General features: G+C 34.4%; 1 protein-coding gene across 5 annotated transcripts in view; it reads left to right on the top strand.

The window, feature by feature from the left end:
- LOC144441202 (pre-B-cell leukemia transcription factor 1-like) overlaps positions 1–24,500 on the top strand; it is a 99,372-nt gene that overhangs the window by 61,715 nt on the left and 13,157 nt on the right. For all 5 annotated transcript variants that reach the window (XM_078130756.1, XM_078130758.1, XM_078130754.1 and 2 more), the window contains exon 3: positions 23,401–23,654. In XM_078130756.1, coding sequence (XP_077986882.1) covers positions 23,401–23,654 — 254 coding nt within the window. The remainder of the gene's footprint in view (positions 1–23,400; positions 23,655–24,500) is intronic.

Genomic DNA, 24,500 nt, shown 5'->3' with positions numbered 1-24,500 from the left:
AAAAGTAATGAAACTGCTAGTCATTTAGAAAATAGCATAGTAAAAGTGACACATCAGAAGGGCTCAAGTGGTATGCAGGTGTGAAAGATATTGATCAGTCGCAGTCCAGCGTAGTGATTTAGGTAATGTAGAATTTTCTGTTCGCAAGCAGCCTGTTTACGAAAACCCAGTTGTTAAAGCATTATTTGTGAATGTTTCACTGTCTATATTAGAACAAGGTGTTGGGTTTTTTACTACAGTTTAGTTTATAGCGTTATTGTGTATTATTACATGTAGGTGATTTTACTTAAATTCAACACAAAAAAGTTTCAAATGTGTAGGAATACTGATATTTTAGTGTCCTTTCTGCTTGGAATTAATCTGTAGTAAGTGACTACACAAAAATGACTTGAATTTCTGAGTAGTTCTGTTTACTCTGTAGGCTTTTTTTCAAAATATGAAAATCCATGCAAATTTTATCAGATTCCACCTCTAGTGTTCCCAGACTTTGAAAGTAAATACACTGCAAGCATGAAGAAAACTGTAAATTTTACCAGATTTTCTCCCATTCTTTAATTGAGTTCTGAAATCTGCACATCACACTGAATGCGTAGAAAAAAATATCACTTTTACTACTAAGAAGTACCAAGGTTTTCAAATCTTTGCAGAGAACGCTAATTATGCGTCTGAATACAAGTGGGAATGCATAGAAAACTGTATATTTTTTGAGGCTTCTCCCCCTCTCTAGTTCCAAAGTTTCCAAACCTGACCCAAAACACTCAGTTGTTCATCAGTAAGTTGTAAATGTGTCCGAGAGACAAAAAAAGACAACATATCCTTGCTGATTTTAAAGAACCAATCTCAAACATCAAAACGATATAAAAATTAAGAATTGGTTACAGATAATGTACAAATCTTGACATCATTATGCTGAATTTATCTTACAATTCTGTAATCTCAACATTTTAACTTCATATTGTAACTGTAAGAACCAAACAATTTGACAAAAAAAAAAAAAAGAACTGCATCTTTTTCAAACCAGAACCAAAAAGAAACTGATCTCCCAACGTCTGAGAGATAGTAGATTAAGATCATTCATTAATAATTAATGGCAGAATCCTGACATCACCCCGCTAAGCTATTATACGATTCTGTAGTTTCAACACTTTTAACTTCGTATTGACTTCGTAACTTTAATAGCCCAACAATTTGACAAAGAAAAGGCAGTAAACACACCTCTACTTAAAAGTAAGATAGTCTGTAAAGGTACCTCTTTAGACAGTCAAATGTCTCTTTAAAACTTTCTCTAATGACCAATTGTGTATCAAACAAAAATCAAGAATTCAGAGTACTTGTTTTAAAGCGAGTGTTTGTATAATGAAATTCTCATAAATTCAAAGAAGAGTTAAAAATATTATCAACCGGTGAGTAATGCTTCGCGTGTCGTGTCGATACACGTATCAGATTAGCATTGTCATTGAGCTTCAATTGTCGTTATTACAAATGTAGCAATGAGTTGAGCTTGTGACAGTAAAAAGGTATTTGCTAAATAACAAAGTAATCAACGATTTATGAGAACTATTAATTTGGGTTGTCTCAGTATCTTCAGTTTGTGAAGTTTTTCATAATTATGAGATGCTGATTTCTGTTTTTAAAGCGATTGAAAGTAATTTTTTTTTTTTTTTGGGGGGGGGAGGTGAGAAATAGTGTTTGTTTGTATTGGCTTGTTTTTGTCTGTCTGTGTGTCTGTCTGTCTGTTGTCCGTCTCTGTTCAAGGTACATCTGTCTGTCTTTATGTACATATGTCTGACATGTCAAGTAATATATAGTTGTCTGTCTGTCTGTCTGTCTGTCTGTCTGTCTGTCTGTCTGTCTGTCTTATATCTTCCATAATCCTATTGTCTCTTTCATGACATAATACTTATCCTTTCATTCAAGAAGAAACTTGGTAAATACATTTAAAAAAAATGACAACTAGTAATTCCCATCCATTCCAAAATCAGTCATCAAACAGAGTGCATGTATTTTATGCTACAAATATAAGTGTAAACCCACACCAGGCAAATATACAAATCTTTCATCGTGACATTTCTAAATCACAATTTCGCTGTGAAAACTTAAACCATTTGATGTTTGTCTTTGTGTAATTTCCTCAACCTGTCATCAGGCTATCCATTTTGGGGTATAAATTTGTATATTATTTGAACTGAAGACTGAAATGACAGCTCTGAATTTTATTTCGTACATAGTACTACTAGAGTCGTGTACATATAAATTGAGATATTTTCGCTGCTACTAGAAAATTTTGCGATTTTACAGTTTTCAGCGAGTTCTTAAACACTAATTTTTTTACTAATTACCAGACTAGGACATTGGTTTCAAGTGCAAGAAGGCATTTTAGTCACTATTTATTTTTGCGTTTTTGTTTTCTCGCGAAATGAGCGTAAATAAGTCTTTAGCTTTAGTTTACAGTATATTTACGTGTATCTTATGGCCCGCAGTTTGTAGATAGATATTTTAACTGTATGTGTACATGTATGTAGGGTCAATAATATATACAGAATAGGTTTCCACTGTCTCATGTACGTCAGGGAAATGAACATTTTCATTTCACCCTGTATGCCTTGAATCTATGTTACCATAGATTTAAAAACACGAAGCAAAAATGCTGCTACTTTATAGAAGGTGAGAGTGGTTGCATATCGCATAACTCTTATGGTGTTGGGTTGTGTAAGATTTGCTAACTGTCTATGTGTATGACTAGAGTATGAGGAAGTGTTTAACTATTCACTATGTACATTTACATTTGTACATCCCTTGCCCCATGATTCGGTGTAACCGGGGTTTCAGAAACACTCGCTACTTGAGGAAAAGGGGAGAGTGGTTGCATATCACATGACTCTTGCGACATGTAGGATTGTGTTAAGATTTGACAAAATGCTGCCTAATGTATGGGGAAAGTGTGAAATATTCACTACATCTCTTAATGTCCCCGTGATTCGGTGTTACTAGGGTTTCAAAAAAATGAAGCAGAAACACCCGCTACTTGAGGGAAGTGTGAGAGTGGTTGTATGTCTCATATCTCATAACTCTTCTAACGTGTGGTTGTGTATAGGATTTGCCAAAATACTGACTAACGTATGAGGAAAGTGTGAAATATTCACTACATCCCTTGCACCGTGATTTGGTGTTACCAGGGTTTCCAAAAACGAAACAAAAACACCGCTACTTGAGAGAGAAGGTGAGAGTGGTTGCATATCGCACAACTCTTACGACTGTTAATGGGGATTGTGTGGGATATGACATGCTAGTCATGGAAAAGACGTGAATGATGCTTGAATCCCCTCTATTAAAGTGTGGGTTGAAAATGCAAACCACAATAGTTAGACATTTGTACCGGTCAGTCAGCTTTAGCTATTTTGAAAATGCAGGGAAGATATCGTGATTAATGGCTACTGGGTGAAAAAGGTCGACAGAGGAGAGTTGGCTTGGAGAGCCATTTGAGATGGTGATAGTGTGGCGACGTCCCCAAGGAAGACTAAATGACTGAGTTTGTTATTGTTGGTGTATCTGGTATTAGCCTTCCTTTAACAGCCAGATCTGTGCTCATAATTAACCTGGTGATTGGTTCAGGGGTTTGCATTTTATAAAAAATTGAAGAGCTTCAATCTTGTTAATGGTTCTAGTATTTTTTTTTTTTTTTTTTTTACATTGAAGGCTGTCATAGTCGACTGAACCGATATTTGTTCTGTAGATTGCAAGAGGTTTGCTTGCGTGTGTGCGTCAACAGAGGCGCGATATGTAACTAGGGAAATGATTTCATGCAGTAAGATAAAATGAGACAAAAATTGGACGGGGTAGTAGGAGGTAGGAAGTGGTAGGACGTACAAATACACATGAAGACAAAAAATTGCAAAGGGAAATTAATTTAGGAAGGATTGTGAAGAGTTTTGTGTGTATCAAACTGATCAATTTGTGTCTATAATATTGAAATGTTTTTTTTTACAAGCAGAGACAAAAACATAAAGGGGTGTTTGCTACAGCGTTTGCTCGGGAAAGAATTTCAGGCCTGAGCTGACTTGGAATCAGGGTGTCATCTCTAGCTCATTGCAATGTCTTTGTATACACGAGGACAAAAAATAGGGGTGTTTGCGACAGCGTTTGCCCGGGAAAGAATTTCAGGCCTGAGTTGACTTGGAATCAGGGTGTCATCTCTAGCTCATTGCAATGTCTTTGTATACACGAGGACAAAAAATAGGGGTGTTTGCGACAGCGTTTGCCCGGGAAAGAATTTCAGGCCTGAGTTGACTTGGAATCAGGGTGTCATCTCTAGCTCATTGTGATTGATTGAATGCTTTGTAAGAATTCAACAAAAGTAACTTTTTCACTCATTTGGAGTCCTAATTTACTTCCACTGCCTTGCCCAAATTGAATTTTCAATTCATTAAATTTTGTAAAGCATGTAGGCCATAAATTGTATCCATCAAATGACAGTGATATACAACAAATAACTAATAACAAAAATCATGTGAATATTCGTAACCTTGTTTTCATTTTGATTCGTGTATTAAATTTTCCTTTTTTTCCCTTTTTTTTCTCCCTTTTTGAGTGCTCAGCAGTTACTCTCTTCAGTTTATGTTTGACTTATGAGGAAATGTCCTCTTTAAAGTGTAGTAAACTTTTACTGCAGTGTGGGACCATAAATTGTTGGAAGTTTGTACAGCAAATTTAGTATCATTCATCTTTCAGATAGGAGTATTTTCAGGTTCAATAATTTGTACATTTTGTTTGCAATTGCATTATTTTCTTAAAACCATTTCGTGAAATATTTACTGCAAAATTTACAAATTTTTTTTTTTTTTTAAAATGTAATTTTGTTTGCACAGCGGTGCTATTTTCTGTTTGAAATATACAATTGTGAATACATTATTGAAATTTATTTTGACATTAAAGAAAATTCTAAATTTTGATGCAAAAAAGTGTAATTTTGGATAATTTGTTATTAATGGCCGACAAGGGGCGATAAATTTATGCAAATTATTGAAAGCTTCAGATATTCAAATGACGGAAACCTAGATAAATGTAGTGTGATTAATAGAGCACCATGAATGCATAAATTCTTATTTCTTTTCCGTTTTCGTGTAATGAGAGGAAAATTGTGAAGATAAATTTTAAAAACTGGTAATTATACGGACATGTTTTGATGCAGTAAATTTCTAAAAATACTTCGTCAGCTGTCATGACGTCTAGACACTCTGGTCATCCTCCATCATTTGTTACAACTCAACATATGCCCACATGTGCCTACTGGTGAAACGTTCACAAATCACAAGCCATGCAGAAAGATAAACACAACTTGACACTTGGTACTGCCCCTTTCCTCTCAGATTGGGAAACCCCTCATCAAATATAAGATGACAGCAGATTTGCATAGACCAATAGTCTCCTCGTCAGTTCAAATGTATAAATTAACTTATGACAGGTTTATTGCTCTGCTGGTAAAGGAACATTATAGTTGGCACATATTTTATACTGTAAACTGTTCTGTCAAATATTTCCAGATTTTTATCTTTTTATATTTGAAAATACCTGACATTTTAGCACGATTTGTCCCGGGAAAACAGTTTTGATACGATGATAATCTGTTAGATAGAAAAGGGAAATATAAAATATATGAATATATATGAAATGGCAGAAAATTTCTCATGCTCCACACCATTTGTGAAAAAATGAGAAATTTCATTTTTTGTTTGCAATTTTCGATTTGATGCTAATATAGTATGTTTATCGTAACTCTTGTCAACGAATTTTGAAAAATCATTCACTTACTTGCAAAAAATTTCATTTTTGGGGGAAAAATTATGATTTTGTTTGGGTAGTTTTATTATGTTTTATACGACAACACTTCACATGTGCAGAAAAGAAGGATCTCGATTGGATATGAATCCGATGTGATCGAATTTGACTTTTTAAAATGATTCATCCTCAGATTCTGTAATCTGTAGGATTTAGCTCCCGAGGGAACATTATAATTGTAACGTGTCATAAGAACTGGAAACTATTGATTAAAGTGACTTCTACTCTACTGGAATGAATAAAATGTACAAAAGGTTAGATACGAAGGTGAAAGTTCCCGCCAGAAACAACTTGACGATAATGAAACATTTCGTTACTGGCATCCAGCAGGTACAATGTAGATCGGTACTATAGTTTCACTAAAGTATGGTATCATGTCCCCCACAACTTTGTTGTACGCAAGAATTATCACAAAAATTTCACCAGTTATGAATTTTATATATTGGTAAAATGTTGCATAATTTGTCTTTTTTTTAAAAAACTAATTTAGATAAAGTTGGTTGTTAAGAGTTCTACAAATTTGGAACAATTTAGAAATGTTCCCGTGTAAATTTATAGTAAATACTCAAGTGTTTTTTGGCCAAGGTTGGGGAACCACAGTAACAGAAAGGGGAAAAGGTTGTATAGTTTTCCACAAAATCTTCCATAATTTTTTTTGGGAGAACCCCAGTAAAATAACAAGGAACCCTGGTAGATTTTACATACTTTACCACCCTTAACAAAAACACTGACACATAATGGTGTTGATGAGAATTCCCCCTCTCCTCTGCCTGCCTAGAGAAACTATGGTTCAAAAAAATTTGACTGGAAGTTAAAAAATGTATGCAGACATTATCTTTGTACTTCATTCATGTTGTCTGTTCAAACTTGTAGATCAGCTGTGTTCAGAATAGCCTCTAGAGGGGGCTCAATTGTATTGTGTATACTATGATTACATTGGGTTATTTTTGGTATCACCGTATCTGAAAATATCATTGTTTGCCTACTCAGAAAGCTATAATGATGTTTGGCAAAGTATGATGATACAAATTTCTATTGTTTGTTATTGAAAACGAGACATAATTTTATGGCCTCTCTCTTTTTCAATATTCTTTGGATATTTTGGTCTTTTAAAATGTAACATTTGGCAATATTTAAAGTGTAGTGTTTCGAAAAAATGAAACTGAGTGGTATGGAAGTGAACGGTGGTAAAAATCTGTTTGGTCATGACAGAGAAGTACTTTTTTTTGGATATTTTGGTCTGTTATCTGTATGAAAGTTTTGCAATATTTATGTGTAGTGTTTCGAAAAATGAAACTGAGAATTGAACAGTAGTATGAAAGTGAATCGTGGTAAAAATCTGTTTGCTCACGATGGAGAACTTGTCAATTTTAAGTGACAAAACTTCATTTTCTGTGCAGAGAAAACAGCCAAGTCCAGTAACCGTATATGCATGACATTAAGTTGTGTGTTTCAGTCGAGCCAAGGATTATGCATTTTAAATATATTCTATATAAATGAAATTATTAATAGTGACCTAAATTTTATCTGATATTCAATGACAGAGTCTCCAGAAATTGACCTTTTCTCACCTTATCAAGGTCGTTGAAATAACATTCAAGTAATCAAAATGTTTGGAGACCAGGAGTTCTGGATGACTGCATAGGAAGTGCAGAGTAGGTGAGAAGAAAGTCACCTTGCTTAAGAGGTCAAAGTTCATGAAATGAAAGCAATAATGAGGTCAGGGGTCAAATGATTGATGAAAGTATGGGGTCAAAGGTCAAGGTTTATACACAAGTGGAAGACTTCATTGGAGTTTTGTGAGACATTTGAAGGAACAGAACATAAGAAATGAAAAAAAAACCAGGAGGATAACAATATTTGAGTGAAAGATAAGTTAAAATTAGGTTTGTTCTCCATATTTTTTGTGCATATGCCTTTAAATTTTATACAAAAGTTGGCCTTGAATCATAGAATAAACACAGTGAGAAGTAACAAAAAAAACGATATGTCCACTTAATATGAAAGAACAACTCAAAATATTTTGTTATGTTCAATCATCCTGGCTCATCTCTCTGAATTTTGCAGAATTACTACTAAGCTAGGGTGCCTTTATTCAAAATGGTTGGCAGCGAACTGGAATGACGACATGATTTATTATGCACTGACAGACAGGGCACAGTAAAATATAAACGTCATCTTGCCCTCCTCTGCTGAATTCTCAAACCACATTTGTGAAAATGTGGCTTTTATCTGATTGCTAAGGATTCTTTTTTCTATCTAAAATGGATCCTTTTGGTTCCCAACAGTCGGGAGTAATTTTGAGCAAGAGACCTTGGGGAGGTTCCATGTGCATGGCTTCTTTTGACCTTTGCATATCAAGGCACATATTTCACTGGTTCACCTGACAAAAATTGTTAGCTTTTAGGTCAGTGCTATTCCAAACAAACAGAATGGATCATGCTGTTTAATGGCCGGATATAACAGGCAGTCACCAATTGTTTAGGATTTTGAGATCAAAAGGGAGAGGGGAAGGGGGGTTGGTACGCAGTGAGTAATGTAGCTCCTCCCCCTTGTGGAAGTCAGTATTTAAAGAATGCTTCCAGAAAGACAATTACATGTAATTTGAGATAATATCCAAGTATTAAACACAACAAAATTTTCGCAGACGTGTTCCAAAGTCATTTAAAATCAGAGAACCAGAACTCCATTTGAGAGAATTTATTTTGAGTATTAAAGTACCAACATTTGTTTTTCTTCATATCGTTTTGATATGAATGAAAATTTTGTAATTTGCTAATTTTGACATCACATGCAAAAAGTCCCTAGCCTAGTCAATTTTTTAAAAATATTTTTTTATTTTTTATTTTTTTACCAAACTTGCATATGTTTCCCGCCGTGTAATTAGAAACTGTAAACCGTGTACTTTGTCCTCCCCACCCAAAAAGAAATGCTGGCAGCGACTATTTCTGAAAAGTCTGGCCGATACTGGAGACAGATTTCCTGGCCTGGAAAAGCTAGGAGTTCATCGGGTTATCAAGTTATCCATGAAGTCCACATTCTTAGGTTTCCAACTCCATTAATTGGGTGTTGTACCCCACCATTTAATGAGGTTTTAACTGCTCTAGATAACTCTATCTTCAATGCTGGGGACAGTTTATGTAATTTTAGACAGGTAGGGATATAAGGAAAAAGGGTCAGGGGAAATATATAATCTCTTGTTGGGAGTTGGTAAATTCTGACTGAACTCTGCTGTATTTAGAGTGCCACATTTTACTTCCCACTGCTTTCTGTGAAGAGTGGAAGATACATTTTAAGTGAAGTCTGACTTAGTTCCCCTGTACTTGGACTCACACCACTTTCTGTTTTAATTATATAAGGGTTGGTAAAGTCTGACTTGGTTTTCCCCAGGGACATTTTTACTGCACTTCCCACCACATGATGTTAAGGATGGGAAGTTTCGAGGTGAAGTTTCATTGCACGTTTGATTGGGGTTCAAAATTATGGTGTGAAAAACGTTGTTTGATTTCATTAACATTCCCCCCATTCATTTACTGGGAGGGGGGGGGAGGGGTTTAACATTCTGTAGAAACAAGAGTTTATGGTTTAACTTATGTGTGGTACAAAAAAAATGTATGACTTCAGGACACTGATAATGTATCGCAAGAAAGAAATCACAAACCTGGAATATTGTAAGATGAAAAAGATGAAAATCTTTCCCTAACAACAAAACCCTTTTTATATGCAACAGAGAAAATCCATGTCAGAAATCCAGAATACCATGATGATTTATAATCATTCCGAAGAACAGGCCTTCGTGTACATCTAATTAGATTTGATTTAAAAAAAAAACATTAAGGTACCTTAAGGATAGGGAATGTTTTTTATGGTACACTGAAAATCGAAGCTTTCAGTCAAACTGATTCAAAATTTACAACCCATAATAAATAAACAAGGTTAAAAGCAGATTTTTTAAAAAAATTGTAATTTTCCATGGAAATCGAATCCTGATTACATGTATGTATACATGGAAAAATTTGACTTCCTTGCAATTTGGATGAAAATTTACAACCGTCAATATATAACCGACTAAATGGGTACCTTAACTTGAATCTGATAATCTGAAATGTGAAATGTCATTGAAATTTGATAGAAAAAATGTCTCATATTGACTCGGCTAGTTTTTAATAATATGACGTGAAAACACAAAGGAGATATATAGCGTCATATCCCAAGGATAATATGGAAGTATTAGAACATAAAATACACAAATTGGATGTGTGCTATTGTGCTAGACTTTTTTTCATGAAGCTTCCTTTGTTGGACTCAGTGAAAGAAAACTTATTATATTGGAAATCAGTCATTTATGGTATTGGCGAGAGATATCTAATTATTGGAGTAATCAATTGGTTTGGGGATTGGGGGCTTTCGGAGTATATTAGAAAAAAGCAGAAAATAATACTGCATTCATTACTTTAGGTTATGAATAGGATGAAAGCAGATTTTCTATTAGATGGACAAACTTTAGTGTTGTTGGAGCAAACCATTATTTAGAGGCGGTGGAGTGGTAATGTGTGTTTTTGCTTGGGTTTGAGCATTCTCAATCTGTATAAAAAAAAGTAGAGAGCGCCGATTAAATTTATGTTTCATATTTTTGTTTAGTGTTGAGAAAATGATACCAGTTGGCCATGAAAACTTTTAGAAAATGATTTGAAAACTCAGTAATAATTCAGAATTGTGTGATAAATATGAAGCATAAGAAGTTCATGGTACATTTACCATGATCATAGTAGAAGTGAAATATTTGTGTGAATATTTTGATGTGAAATTCTCTTATTTAGAAATGTTCTGTAAAGTCAGAACCAGCCCCCCTCTCCCCTGAGAAGTCATAGACCATCAAATTCATTTACTAGAAGTCTAAATTACAGTTATTTTCTAAATCTGACAAAGAATTATTTTTCTCTACATTTTATTTCATTCATAGAAAATTTTTTGAAAAAATCAGAAATCTCATTCCTTCAAAATTCATCCACAGAAAAATGCCAGAGCTGAAAGTTACTGATTTGTTTGTCAAATCTTTTAAAAAGATTTTCTTTTTTGAGTACATCCACGGAAAAGTCAAAGAAAAATAAAGACACATTTCATCATTACAGTGTTTTAGAACTGAAATTTGCTAATATTTGTGCAAATTCCTTCAGTACATGGGAAAGAAACAGAAAGAAAATTTTCACCGTCAGTGAAAGTAAAACTTAATTAAAGTTACTAATATTTGTTAAAGCGGTCAAATTACTTTTTTTTGTAGACATTTTTAGAAAGTGAAAGAAAAACAACATCATTCATCATTAATAGAACTCAAACTTGCCATTAGTTATTAAATCTGTCAAAATTTATCTTTTCGTACACAGAATTATATGATTCATAGATCTAGATGTAGAAATATGGTAGTACATGTATGTACAACGTAGTTACGATAGTGTGTTAGAGTAGAATTTCATAAAAAGCCAAATGGCCTGCCTAGGGCCAAGATTTCACACTCTATCACGGTTCAGTCACAGCAAACTACCCTCTACTGCAATAATTGAATTTTCAATATAAGAGAGAACGGTGGCGTTGGAAATCTGCCTGTCATCGATAGAGAGATATAATTAGTGGCATGCATCCAGGCGATATGTTATCAATTCTTGCTAGGAAGGTGCGAAAAATAGATGAATTTTGAGATAAATTTGAATTGGAGATACACAGAATAATTTCTGAGGTAACAGAAGCCTTGCGGCGAAATCTGTTCAAATTAATGATGCACTCTCTTATACATGTTCATTTACAGGTGGTATGGAGTTTGTGTACGACAAATTCTTTAGGGGAAATCGTGTCGATGAAAAAAGTTGACATTTTTGGGCGTACGACCTCAGTGAAAGCACAACCAAATTTTTTTTATTTTTTGAATCTATTCATTTACAGATAGAAATGACTGTGTATACAATTTTTTTTAGGGAGAACTTGAAGCTTCGAAGGGGATTTCTTAATGAAAAAAAATTGTTTTTTTTCCCCATCATACAACCATATTGAAACTACGATAAAAAATATTGTTTTTGATACGGTGTCTTATACAAGTGGTAAACATTTTTGTATACAACACACATTTTTTGGATGGAAAATCGTCTTGATGAAAAAAGTTAAAATGTTTTGTCGTACGACCATACTAACACAACAACCCCAAGTTGTGTTTTTGAATCTATTCAAATCAATACACCTGTGAAGTAATGATTTTGAATACAGAAATTTTTTAAAGTGGCCATATGGATGAGAAATGGGTATTTATTTTGGATTTTCAATTCATAAAGTAACTGTAATATATTTTTCTACTTGAAAATACAATTCAAAAGAACATACAGCAAGTCCATGTTTGTAACTCAATAAATTCCAAAAAACTAAAAAGGTTTTTGAAAAGTTTGCTATTGTACGTACAAATAACAAAGAGTTTATACATTTGAATTTTTTTTTTTCAATTTATTGAGGTACAAACACAGACTTGATAATATGTTCGTTCACATTGTATTTCCAAGCAGAAAAGTGTAGTAGAGTTGTTTTATAAATTAAAATTCCCAGATAAATAGTCAATTTTCATCCACGGGAAAAGCATAAAATTTAGTTCAAATTTTTATGAGTAGAAACCACACTCATATACAACCAAAACCAGTTTATTTGATAAATGATAAGTTTTTATAGATGAGACAAAAAATGATAGCGTTTACATTGTATTTAATGTTACGCTGTGATTTACAAAAACAGAACACCTCTGATAATAATAGCCAACCACCCCTCAAGTCAAGTGGTATCACCCCTAGATCTAACCTTGAGAAAGTCTGTAAGATAGAATTAATGGTTTGAATGGAGATGTATGATTTATTGCAGTGCAGATAATCTCATTCAGTATTGTCAGAAATTATTACAATTTTTGTCTGTCGTAAGTGTAGATTTCATCGTTTTGTCGTATCAAAAGTTGGATGCCACCGATAGATGTTTGAATGAGGAGACAAACAGGTCATAGGGCGAAGGAGAAAGTTTGAAGTATGAGATTTATCCAAACTGTAATTTGTGAGTTCAGTGGTACTGTCATGTGCGGTCGGTCGGTCAGTCGATCGGTCAGTCAGCCTGCCGGTTGGTTGGTCAGTCATTCTGAAATGGTGTCATGTTTTCCTTGTCATCTTCGTGTGATAATAAAACAAAGTTCATCCCACATGATGAAGTAGAGTACTGCTTGGCTCTGACAAATGTAATAAATAGAATTGTAGATATCGGAGATACCGTTCTAAACATACATGATTTTATCGCTCGACTGAGTTTCGAGGTCTGACCTCTCGGGTCACAGTGACATTTCAAAGATTGTATTCGAGTGATAACACAATTTAGGAATGAATGAATGATGAATCTGAAAATTTTGACATTGACCTTACAAGAGCAAAATTCTTGATTTTTTTTAGGAAGATAAGCGTTAATAATTTTTCTCCAGTGACTTGCTTGCCCTCCTTAGTTGGATCTAAATTGTGTTTGCATTTGACGGTAACAATTTTTCTACAATTTTTCTAACGTAAATTCGTTTTTAATGATTAATTTTTGAACTCATCATTTTAGTTTGCACAGAGGGAAAAGGAAATTGGTAGAAGCTTATTGTCCTCAGTTTGGAAGAGTTCATTTTAATTGATGTTTAGGGGTGGCAGGTAGGGATAAGAGGGGCAAGGTTTCACAGAACTGTATAGTGTTAGTGTCACAATTTTGATCCATGACAAGAAAATGTCAAACACATACAGGTGTTATGAAATAATAGTATTTTTCTATTTTCAATTTCAAACTTTTAACGTAGTAACAAAATTATTCAGTTTTTTGGAAAGTCAGCCTCACCTGCTCTAGTTGAGAAGCTTGTCCTGGTGGTGCTATCTCAAAAAAAGCTGTCTTGAGATTGTAACACCAGTTCAAGTCTCTGGTGTGGCCACCTACGCAGTAGCCTACCAAATGCACTTCAAGCTTTGAATTCAGATGCAACACAACATTGGTAAAATATTGAGAACTGAAGCTGGTTGAATTTCACAATTGAGAATTTCACTCATGGTGCGAAACTACAGATGGTGGAAAATTCAAGCTGTTGTTATACAGAAATACTATACAGCTAAGTTTGCGTGCAACATATTTTACAAGAGCAAACACATCGAAGTGATCGCAGACTGCAACATCTAAAATTAGCATATTTCCACAAGAGTACGATAATGTTGAAATGTACATTAATCAGATTACAATTGACTTTGAATAATAGTTCAGTTGTATCGTACCACCAAAGTTGAGGGTATCATATTTTGTAAGTTTATAATGATATTTGTCAACAGTTAGCTTAGTACCACCGGACGGTCAGATCAAATTTCAAGAATAAATTACAATTCAGGAAAAAAGCATTATTTATTTAATGTTTCATAAAATTGAGCAGCCATTTTTAACCCAAGATCTTTGGTGATTTCCTTAAAACTTGTCGCTCCAGATGTTTTATGGTTTTGTTTTTTTTTGGTCGTTGTTAGACCACCGACTGACAGGATTTTTATTTCTCAAATCCTGTTTGTATAGAGGTGTATTTAGGCAGACATAAAAAAATAAACTATAATATTGTAGAAAAATGATGTTTTTGGGATAACACATGAGTAGAATCCGAGTTAGAGGATCAAAACTCAAATGTTTTGATTTTACATTTGCATAAATACATGACAGCAGATCAAAGAGAAAGGAAAACAGAAAAAAAAGACCCGAAAACTGAACAATTTGATCTGTGCCATAATGAGTTTTAAAATTTTAAAATTAAATTTAAAAAAAAGAAGATTCAAGACAGCTGATCAAAAAGCAAAGGGGAGAGAGAGAGAGAGAGAGAGAGAGAGAGAGAGAGAGAGAGAGAGAGAGAGAGAGAGAGAGAGAGAGAGAGAGAGAGAGAGAGAGAGAGAGAGAGAGAGAGAGGAGGAAGAAAGAGTTATGGAAAAAAATAAGCAATTTTATTTAAAATGAACTTCAAAAATTATTAGAAAAAATTCAAAACGGAAAAATTCATTTTCCTTTTGGAAAAAACAAGAAAACAAGAAAACAAATAGATAAAAGAGAAAACGGGACAAAAAAGTGAAATATTTTATCTCCACATAATGAATTTGAAAATTGAAAACCAGCAGCCATGATGATAGTCTGATGGTGACACAGACAGTAAGGGATTACCAAGTACGTTCCTAATGGATTAAGTTACTAATCCAGGTTTAAAGAGAATATTAGGATTATAGAAATTTAGCCCCCAAGCTGTGGCTAGGACCAAACAATATCTGCACAAAAACAGGGTGAAATTAGAGACCAATTATGTCAGATATTTGTGAACTGAGTATGTCATTATCAGATAAAATTGACAGTGATTGTCAACTCAAACTTGTCATCACCCATATCTCTTCCCCCCCCCCCCCCCCCCCCCCCCCTCCTCCTCCTCTGCAAGAGATTGGCTATGTTTGTACCTGTTAGGGAAAAAACAAGGAGTAATTCAGAATATAATTTCCCTTAATATGGGGGTGGGGGGGGGGGGGGGACTACTCAAATTTTGTACAGAAAAACATATGGTGAATTGTTAATGAAAATTTGTCAAACGCAATACCAGTGTGAAATATTCAATATGTGTATATTCAGATTTTAATTTTAAAAAAAAAGATCCAGATATTTTCTTGGATGTCTGTGTTATGGAAGTAACGTAAAATCTGTATTGTTCACACACAGAGGGAATGGTAATGATATTGTGGCATTGTTGAGAATTGAGTATAGGTCTTCACCTATTTTTTTTAAACTAAGTTATATGTATGAGTTTATTGAATGGTCTGTTTTTTTGAAATTGAAGCAATGATGTCATAAAATTCTGAATTGAAAAAGTTCCATTCTGTTTACAGAAGTGTTTTAAGTGATTCCTATGGATTTATCAATCATTGCAAACAGTCTGTTTTGTTGTGATTACAGTATTAAATTAGCCAATTATGTCGTAACTTTGAGCATTGTGTAAGTTTCCATCCCATTGTTGAATAGTATGTTTTACTGAATCAAAAAAAAATAATCCTTGGAAAGTAGTTAATACCACATATGAATGTACTGATCTGTGCAAACTGTTAAGCTTTCTAAATATTTTATCTTCCATGTACATTGTCTTGTCCGTGATAGCTTTTACGTACGACAGTCCGATGGGAACGTCACATTGTAATGTTTTATTCATCGGATAAAAATTCAACTCTCGCCTTTACCTCACCATTACTCGGATACTAAGTCTCTGCAATGATTCATACGATCCTAATAAGATTACAACTGATCGAAACACAGTAATGTAAAAAAAAATATATATATATAAATACCGTACTTTTTATGTTTAATTAGGTTTTTATTCCAGATGTTGCAGGCACCTAACATAAACATATTAATACGAGCTATGTTTTTCTTTTGTTACGTTCTAATCGCTTGCAGTGCGTTTATCTCCTGTGATGATTATTTTACGACAAGCTGGCACATAAACAATATGGAGAAAAAATGAGAAAGAAAGCAGATGAAAAAAATTTGACAATGGAAGACAATATGCTGCATATGTGTATGTTTTCAACGATGCGATAAACATTTGAAAACACAGAGGGCAGACATATTGGTGCATTTTCGTGGTTTTAAGTTACTGTAGTAAATTATGTTTTTTTCTCTCAGAAATTTCCCAATTTTTTTTTTTTTTTTTATAAATATAATAGTCATCAAGCGTTATCAGAATGATGTTGTTAATGCTGAACTTGTTCATATGGTGCTTACACTTACAGGTGGAAATTTGATAATACGTACATTTGTTGTATTGATGGCCTGAAAGAATTATAATCTCATTTTCTGCTTAAATTTTTTAAAACAAAATTCACTTTTTTGTTTAATTTTTTGTTAACATTCATAGAATCAAAATGTTGTGAAAATGAAATCTTCAATGCTATTCTCCCGATTCTTACAGGTGGAAATTTCATGCAAAGTCTGTATGAAATGATCGTACCATGCATTTTCCCGCCAAAATATTTCAACATGTTTTTTACTTTCATAATATTTCAGCACAAATAAGGAGTCAAATTTAAAGAAATTACTGAGAGAAAAAATGCTGAATGCAGCTGCTTCGAACTTGAAAATATTTTATTTTCATTTTAGCTGGATATCAGATCTAAATTTTGATCGGTCATTTTGCAAAACTTTTCAGAATTTATTCATTTTTTTGTATTAATAAGAAATCCGACAGGGGAAAAAGATGATATAAAAATGGAAGAAAGAATAAAATAAGATAAAAATAAGATAAAATCTGTAATTTTCTTAAAAACCTAAAAAAAAACCTCAACAGCCACTTTCAAGTTGGCCGAATAGTGAAGTTAGGATTACAAGGGCTTTTAATCGTAGATCGTATCAATGTCAATGCTCTTTTGGTGTCATTGCTTCTCACTTCGATTTAAGATTCTACGATAGTGTCTAAACCCGGCCATTGACAGGGACATTCCTTTGAAGTGGATGATGATGAAATGATGGTCTGGAACAAAATCGCCATCACATCAAGGAGTTCAAAGACACAGCTGTGTAAAGGTTATCAGCCTACTGATCACAAAAACATGACAATCAATGAAAACAGTGGCTCATTACACGACACTCTGCCTTGAATACCGTAGACAAGGACGCATAGATAAGCTCTGTTTAGTATGTACCCTTTCTACAGCCATACTTCAACACGTTGACTATTTGATTTTGGTTCGACTTGTCAGTGTACATATATTTATTAATGGCGGTAAAATCTACCAGGGTCCCCTTCCCCCAGGTATCTTTAACCGGGGTTCCCTAGTACAAATTAGCTGGGGTTCCCTAATACAGTTTAGCTGGGGTTCCCTAATATTGCAGTTTAGCTGGGGGTTCCCTACACTTTAACCAGGTTTTCCTACCAGTGTTTTCTGTTTATGTTAGCAAATACAAAATGTAGGTAGTTCCTCAGGTATTTTGCCAGGGTCCATACCAAAATTATGATGCAGAATATGGAAATCATTGTAATGTAATGTAAGTTTTTGCAATTTTCCTCCTCTGTTTTATGGGTTCTCCATCAAAATTACGGTACAAATTATGAGAATGTAGAAGTTTTAGCTAAATAACATTCATCCTCTGTTACTGGGGCTGTGCACCAAAATTAGCGTACAAGGTATGGAAATATATGTTGACTTTTAGTAGATCTCTATGTCATACATGGATTCTGAAAATTAATAGCAAAAAAGAGTTGTAAATAGAATGATTTCTACCGTTTCCCATCACTTGTATTTTGTGTACGATATACTTTATACACCTCAAATATTTGTTATAACTTGGCGAGTAGTCGAATTATGTTCCTTTTTTCTGGTTCTGATGTGTAGACTTGAAAACAAATCCAATTCATACTATTTGCCTTATTTACATAAATTCATTGAAGACTAACCATATTTCATACCCAGTTACTTATATCTCCGTTAGCAGTCATCGCTAGCTGGTTACACCGTTTATTTGCCACCACACCTGTACACCAGTACATCTCGCTTCCAATAATTTCATTCTGCGCATGCACCAAATCCTGTCAAACTCCCACTCTTATCACTCAACACTTTTTCCGCAATAGGCAGCTCATTTTTTTCACGTATAGTTATCTTACAGTGTGTACATACACACACAGACTGTGATTTAGTTGCAGTCTATTTGTTTGTACATGATTGCCTTGAAAGAAATTTTCAAAAAAAGCGGGAAGAAATTGCTGGTAAAAATTGTACAATTTTGTGCCCAAATTTGGAGGGAATATGTCAAGAAGCTGTCGACCTACATTTGAGAGCTTTTAGGGTTGTGTCAAAAGAATTAACATTGGATGTTTAATCGCTCGACACCGTGCTAGGAACGATGTCGTACCAATGAATACGAGAAGAGAATACGTAACACTTATCCTCCCTATTTCACTGTGAAGTAGATCGATCCATCATGACAGACAATGGGATTATTCCAACCATTCTGGGAAGTAGGGGTTAAGAGGTTAACACCTGACTATTATGAATGCCTGAATCGATATACTGAGGTATTTTTTTCCCAAATGGATGTTTACGAAATCGTGATGGAGTAAGCTGAGTCCAGCTGACTGCTAGTAATAACCTTTTATGGTAACATATTGTTCTGTAACGCAACGGTTAAATTTACAGTATGGCTGCCTGTTGTTGAAAAATGACAAATGTGGTGGTGTGTGACAGGACAAATAACAGATGCTTGACGATGTGTTTGTTGAAGGAGGTTCGTGAGCAGTGTCAGGGAATTTTGTTCAATGGTTTTAAGATCATAGTTGGAGATCAAGAAAACTTAGTTTTTTGCTCTACAAGAACTGTTCTATTTTTACATGTACATGTGTCCCGCTGCTAGGAATTCACCCCAGAATTTTGCTATGGTCTTAGAACCTTCCACAGTCTTTTTTGCTAAGGTCTGGGAACCCTGGTAACTGGAAGCGGTAAATCTGGTAAAAACCAGCATATAGTGTAGTCCCCCCCCCCCCCCCCCCCCCCCCATATTATAATGCCATACTTTTGGTGCAGAAACCTGGTAAAATGACAGGGGTACGTACTCCGGTAGATTTTACCTACTTATCACCCTGAACTAAAACACTGTTGCAGACAAGAGACAAAAAAGTTGTTTAGTTTATCGGATATTTACTAAATAGTTTAATTGGATGTTTACTAAACTTTCCAGACCTGCAGTTATGAATTAGGAATGTCGGAAGGCATTTTTGACAACTTAAAATACAAGTTTAATCTCACTTGTATTTGTGAAGATAAATAGACAATGAATGGAAATAATTTATGTGCTTCAGTTCATTTAAATATATGTGCCAAACACCAAAATTGGTAATATGTTATTTGTTCATAATAGTTCTGATGTTACTATGAAGTATAATAATGCAGTTAATTTGACAGGACAGATGTATTTTTAGTAAGTTTAACTTTTTCTTTATGTATTTTTGATTACAAATTGGTAAACGTTTATTTGAGCTGTTCTGGTCTGTTACCTTTTAATAGTTCCTCTTAAAACTCTTGTCTCTATGGCATATAGATAATCAGTAATTGTTGCCAAATTTCCAGTTTCTATCTCCGGGGTTTCTAAAAACTTCATCTGACAAAAAACCTTGTCTTTCAAGAGTAACTAATGTAATATTACTGACAATCTAGTATATTGTTAGCACCACATCAGTTTTCAGAAAAAAATAACACTGAATAAATAACACTTCAGAAATAATTTGAGCATATTTTAGGATGCAAATGTTTTGGAAGATAAGTTACTTAGAATCATGAATGAATGAATGATACATTTTGTAAGTTTGAAAGTAGATCTGCAACACTTTCTATTTTCCACCACAAGAGGGCGCCATTTCAAGCCGTATTTGACTTCAATGATTTATATGTTCCTAGCTGTGGGGTTAAAGGTTATTTGACTATCCAATCAGAGAAGAATACATTAATAGACCTGTCAAAAGTCATTTATTTGTTCATGTTCTTTACTTAAATGGCAATTGTTGAGAAGTGAGGGGAATATATAATTAGAAGTACAAAGTCGACGTGTGAACGCTGAAATGGGAAACTACGGACGTTGGGTACCAGACTGTAAAATTTACAAATTTTTGGCAATGATTTTTTTTTTTTTTTTTATATATATACAAGAATAGCATCTTCTGTATGCTTTTGTCTTTTAGTTTTAGGAAACGTTGCATGTATTGTACATTTATATTGAACTCAGTGTTTTTAGAACAAAGAACAAAAACCGGAAAATTGGAATAACGGTACTTAAACGACGTATCTCTATTTGCACACATGTCAAATACATTAATACATTTTCAATTGAGAATCCATATTGAGAAAAAAAGGAGAAACAAAAAAGATATATTGTGAACTGAAATTTCAGCTAGTTACTGTTAAAAAAAATAGACAAACTCTTTGCGATGCGTCCAAATGATAAACAGTTGGTACATGTAGTTTGTGAGTCACTGCATACAATTTAGTGAAGGATAAAAGCATACCAAATTTTTGTTGGTCGTATGAAATTTGCTGTGGATTTGAAAAGTGGCATGTCAGTCGGCAATTAGGGGACACATTGCTACTTACCAATGTTGTGCACTATTGCAATAATGAGATCGTGTTAACTGCTGCATTGTGAAAAAATTGCAGAGATCCTGCTGCATCAGAATTGGTGCAACACACTGCAATATCAGAATTGTTATACATGTAATACTGCAGTAGTAGAATTGCTGTATCAGAATTGCTGTAACACAATGCAGTATGAGGATTGCTACAACACGCTGCGATATCTGAATTGCTACAACATACTGCAGTATCTGAATTGCTACAACACATTGCAATATCAGAATTGTTGTAACACAAGTGTCAATTGCTGCAACACACTGCAATATCTGAGTTGTTGCAACACACTAGTGTCAGAATTGCTGCAACACATTGCAATATCTGAGTTGCTACAACACATTGCAATATCTGAATTGCTGCAACACTGAAATATCTGAGTTGCTGCAACACATTGCAATATCTGAATTGCTGCAACACTGCAATATCTGAGTTGCTGCAACACACTACAGTATCAGAATTGCTGCAACACACTGCAATATCTGAGTTGCTACAACACACTACAGTGTCAGAATTGCTGCAACTCACTGCAAATATCAGGATTGCTGCAATACACTGCTATATCAGAATTGCTGTAACAATGCCATATCAGAATTGCTACAGTATCGGAATGGCTTCAAACATGCTGCAGTATCAGAATTTCTGCAACACACCAGTATCAGAATTTCTGCAACACACTGCAGTATACGGATCACTGCAACACAGAATGTTACTACACTGCACTTGTACAGCTTGAGCTTAAGCTTCAAAATCAGTGACATTACATTAAAGAGTACATTAATTATTTCAAACACCCACATTGTACTTTTGTATCGAATTACAACACACTTTCCCTCTCGGCTAAGAAAACAAAAATTCTTTGATAAACCCCTACCTACGGAAACGTACCTTTAGGCAATGTGTAGATCTCTCTATGCAGCTGGACAAAGTTTCACTCGTCTCGCATAATTTCACACCCACGTAAAAATGGTAATTGGTAGCTCGATCACCAAAAGAAAGGAAGTGACACAGTGAGTGTTGTTGGCTGCTAAAGATTTGAAAAAAAAAACCTCTGGTAAAAAATCTAGTAAAACTAGGATACTGCTCTCGTTCTTCTTTCAATAAGCAAATTTTGTGGAGAAAAGTTGTGTGTAGGAAGTCTGATGCATTTTAGAGGTTTCTTTGGAAAACAGATACAATTTTTTTGGTAAATAGCATAGAAACTGCCTCTAAAGCCCTTCACAGAGAAACCCAGTCATGCAAAGAAGGCAGAGTGAATTATTGAAGAAGAGAGTTCACAAACATAAGTAGATTGCTGGGTGTGATGTGTTCAGTTAAAGAATGGAGCTCTACACGTGCCTGTACTAAATCTGAGATGCACAAGGCAGAACAAGTACTTCAACAAATTATCACTGCTGACAGATGATTAAATCAGACGTTAGTGTTGATTCTACTAAAAGTCAGTGCATGTATAAAGCAGTGCTAAGGTTTTAATCTGAACCTGCTTCCCGACCCTCCTGTCGTTACTTTGCTTGTTACAAGGAAAACTTTTTTGGTAGAATTGTTTATAAATGTTCTTGGCTATATTATAAGAGAAGGTCCAAGGTTATGTTTATTAATTTTCTGTGTGTGTGTGTGTGTGTGTGTGTGTGTGTGTGTGTGTGTGTGTGTGTGTGTGTGTGTGTGTGTGTGTGTGTGTGTGTGTCTGTCTGTCTGTCTGTCTCTGTCCATGTGTCTGTCTGTCTGTCTGTCTGTCTGTCTGTCTGTCTGCCTGTCTGTATGTCTGTCAGTGACTGTATGTGTATGTATGTATGTATGTATATGTGTGTGTGTGTGTCTGTTTGTCTGTCTATTTGTCTGTCTCTGTGGGTGGGGTGGGGTTGCACCTGGGTTGTCACTTTCTCAACATCAGATGGGAATTCATGCCTTTCTTAATTTTGGTGAAATTGTATGTGTGATACAAGATATACATGTAGTTCATCTCAAAATGTATGAATGGTTTTCAATTATAGAGTAGTTAGGATGTGTTTCACTTTCTGATTGTGTGTCGTACGAAAGCATTTATGTGTTCAAAATTTAATAAGATTATGAAATTAAAGCATTTGTTTTGGTCTACAAATGAATAAAAACAACCCAAATGTTAAATTATGATAAAATTATTGTTTCGTTTGGCGGGAAAAGTAGCTGTTTGACATAGCAAACTTAAATAAATAGACTGTCGAAGCAAGATAAGTATTTGTGCCCAAAATTTGTAGAATTGTTTTGCTCTTTATGAGATATTTAACTAAATTGTGTCTTTGATAAAGACGGTTATTATAAATTTGAATAATTTTGTCTACTCGAAATATACTTATTTGAATTTTCTCCTTTCTTTTGTCTGTAGTACTAAGTATTAGAGGGGCACAGGAGGAGGAACCACCGGATCCACAACTCATGAGGCTTGACAACATGCTTATAGCAGAAGGCGTCGCAGGACCTGAAAAGGGAGGGGGATCGGCTGCAGCAGTTGCAGCAACAAATGCCGCAGCAGGAGGAGGCCCTGGACAACCAGATAACGCAATAGAACATTCCGATTACCGAGCTAAATTAGCACAAATTAGACAAATTTATCATACAGAATTGGAGAAATATGAACAGGTACAGAGGGATTTCTTGATTTTGAATGTTGGTTTTAGATTTGCTGAAATAGATATTTTTGTTCTTTGATGATAACCGGACTCAAATAATGCATACTGTTAATATTCAAAGCAGACTTGAACCTGAATTTGGCCAGATTTTTCAATTTGCTTTCTTTTCAAAATTGTAGTTGAAATACATTTATTTTAACTTGCCCTTTTTTCTCGCTGTCGTTATGATTCCAAAATTCAAACAACAATGATATAATTTTTGGGAATAAATTATTTTTGGATTTCATTTACTTTCTTTGACAATTCAAACATGAAAAGACCTCCTGTGTTACCTAACTTTCCCAAAAGTTATCAACATGGTAAAATGATTCATTGTTGATTTGACTTGTAACGCAGTGGCAGCCATATTGGAAATTAGTCATATAAAAAACCGCAAGGTTCAAATACAAATGCTAAATATGGTAGGAAACAAGGAATATGGCTCTCAATAATTGATTGTAGCTTACCAGATGCATTTTACCATGATGTTATTGATAAAAAAAAAATGATGAACTTGAAAAATTGTAGGCCATAAATCTGGTCAGATTGTCGATGTATAACTTCTACGTGTCACTATCTGTTGTTGAACTTGGATCAACGTGCAATATTTAGGAACATATGTTAAATTGAATCGAGTATCCCAATACTAAATATCATATAATTCAACCAACAATATTTAGTATCAAAATTTATATGTAAAAAAAAAAGAAGCAGTTTACAAATATCATGAAATATGGCCAAATATGGCCGCCGACGCCGGCAGCACAAATGTCAGATTGGCAGATTCATCACAGAACAGTTTGTCAAGTGCCTCAGA

The sequence above is a fragment of the Glandiceps talaboti genome, chromosome 10 (genome assembly GCF_964340395.1).
Source record: "Glandiceps talaboti chromosome 10, keGlaTala1.1, whole genome shotgun sequence".
Classification (NCBI taxonomy): Eukaryota; Metazoa; Hemichordata; class Enteropneusta; family Spengelidae; genus Glandiceps; species Glandiceps talaboti.
The sequence above is the reverse complement of the archived record's forward strand: the minus strand, read 5'-3'. Positions and strand labels throughout refer to the sequence as shown.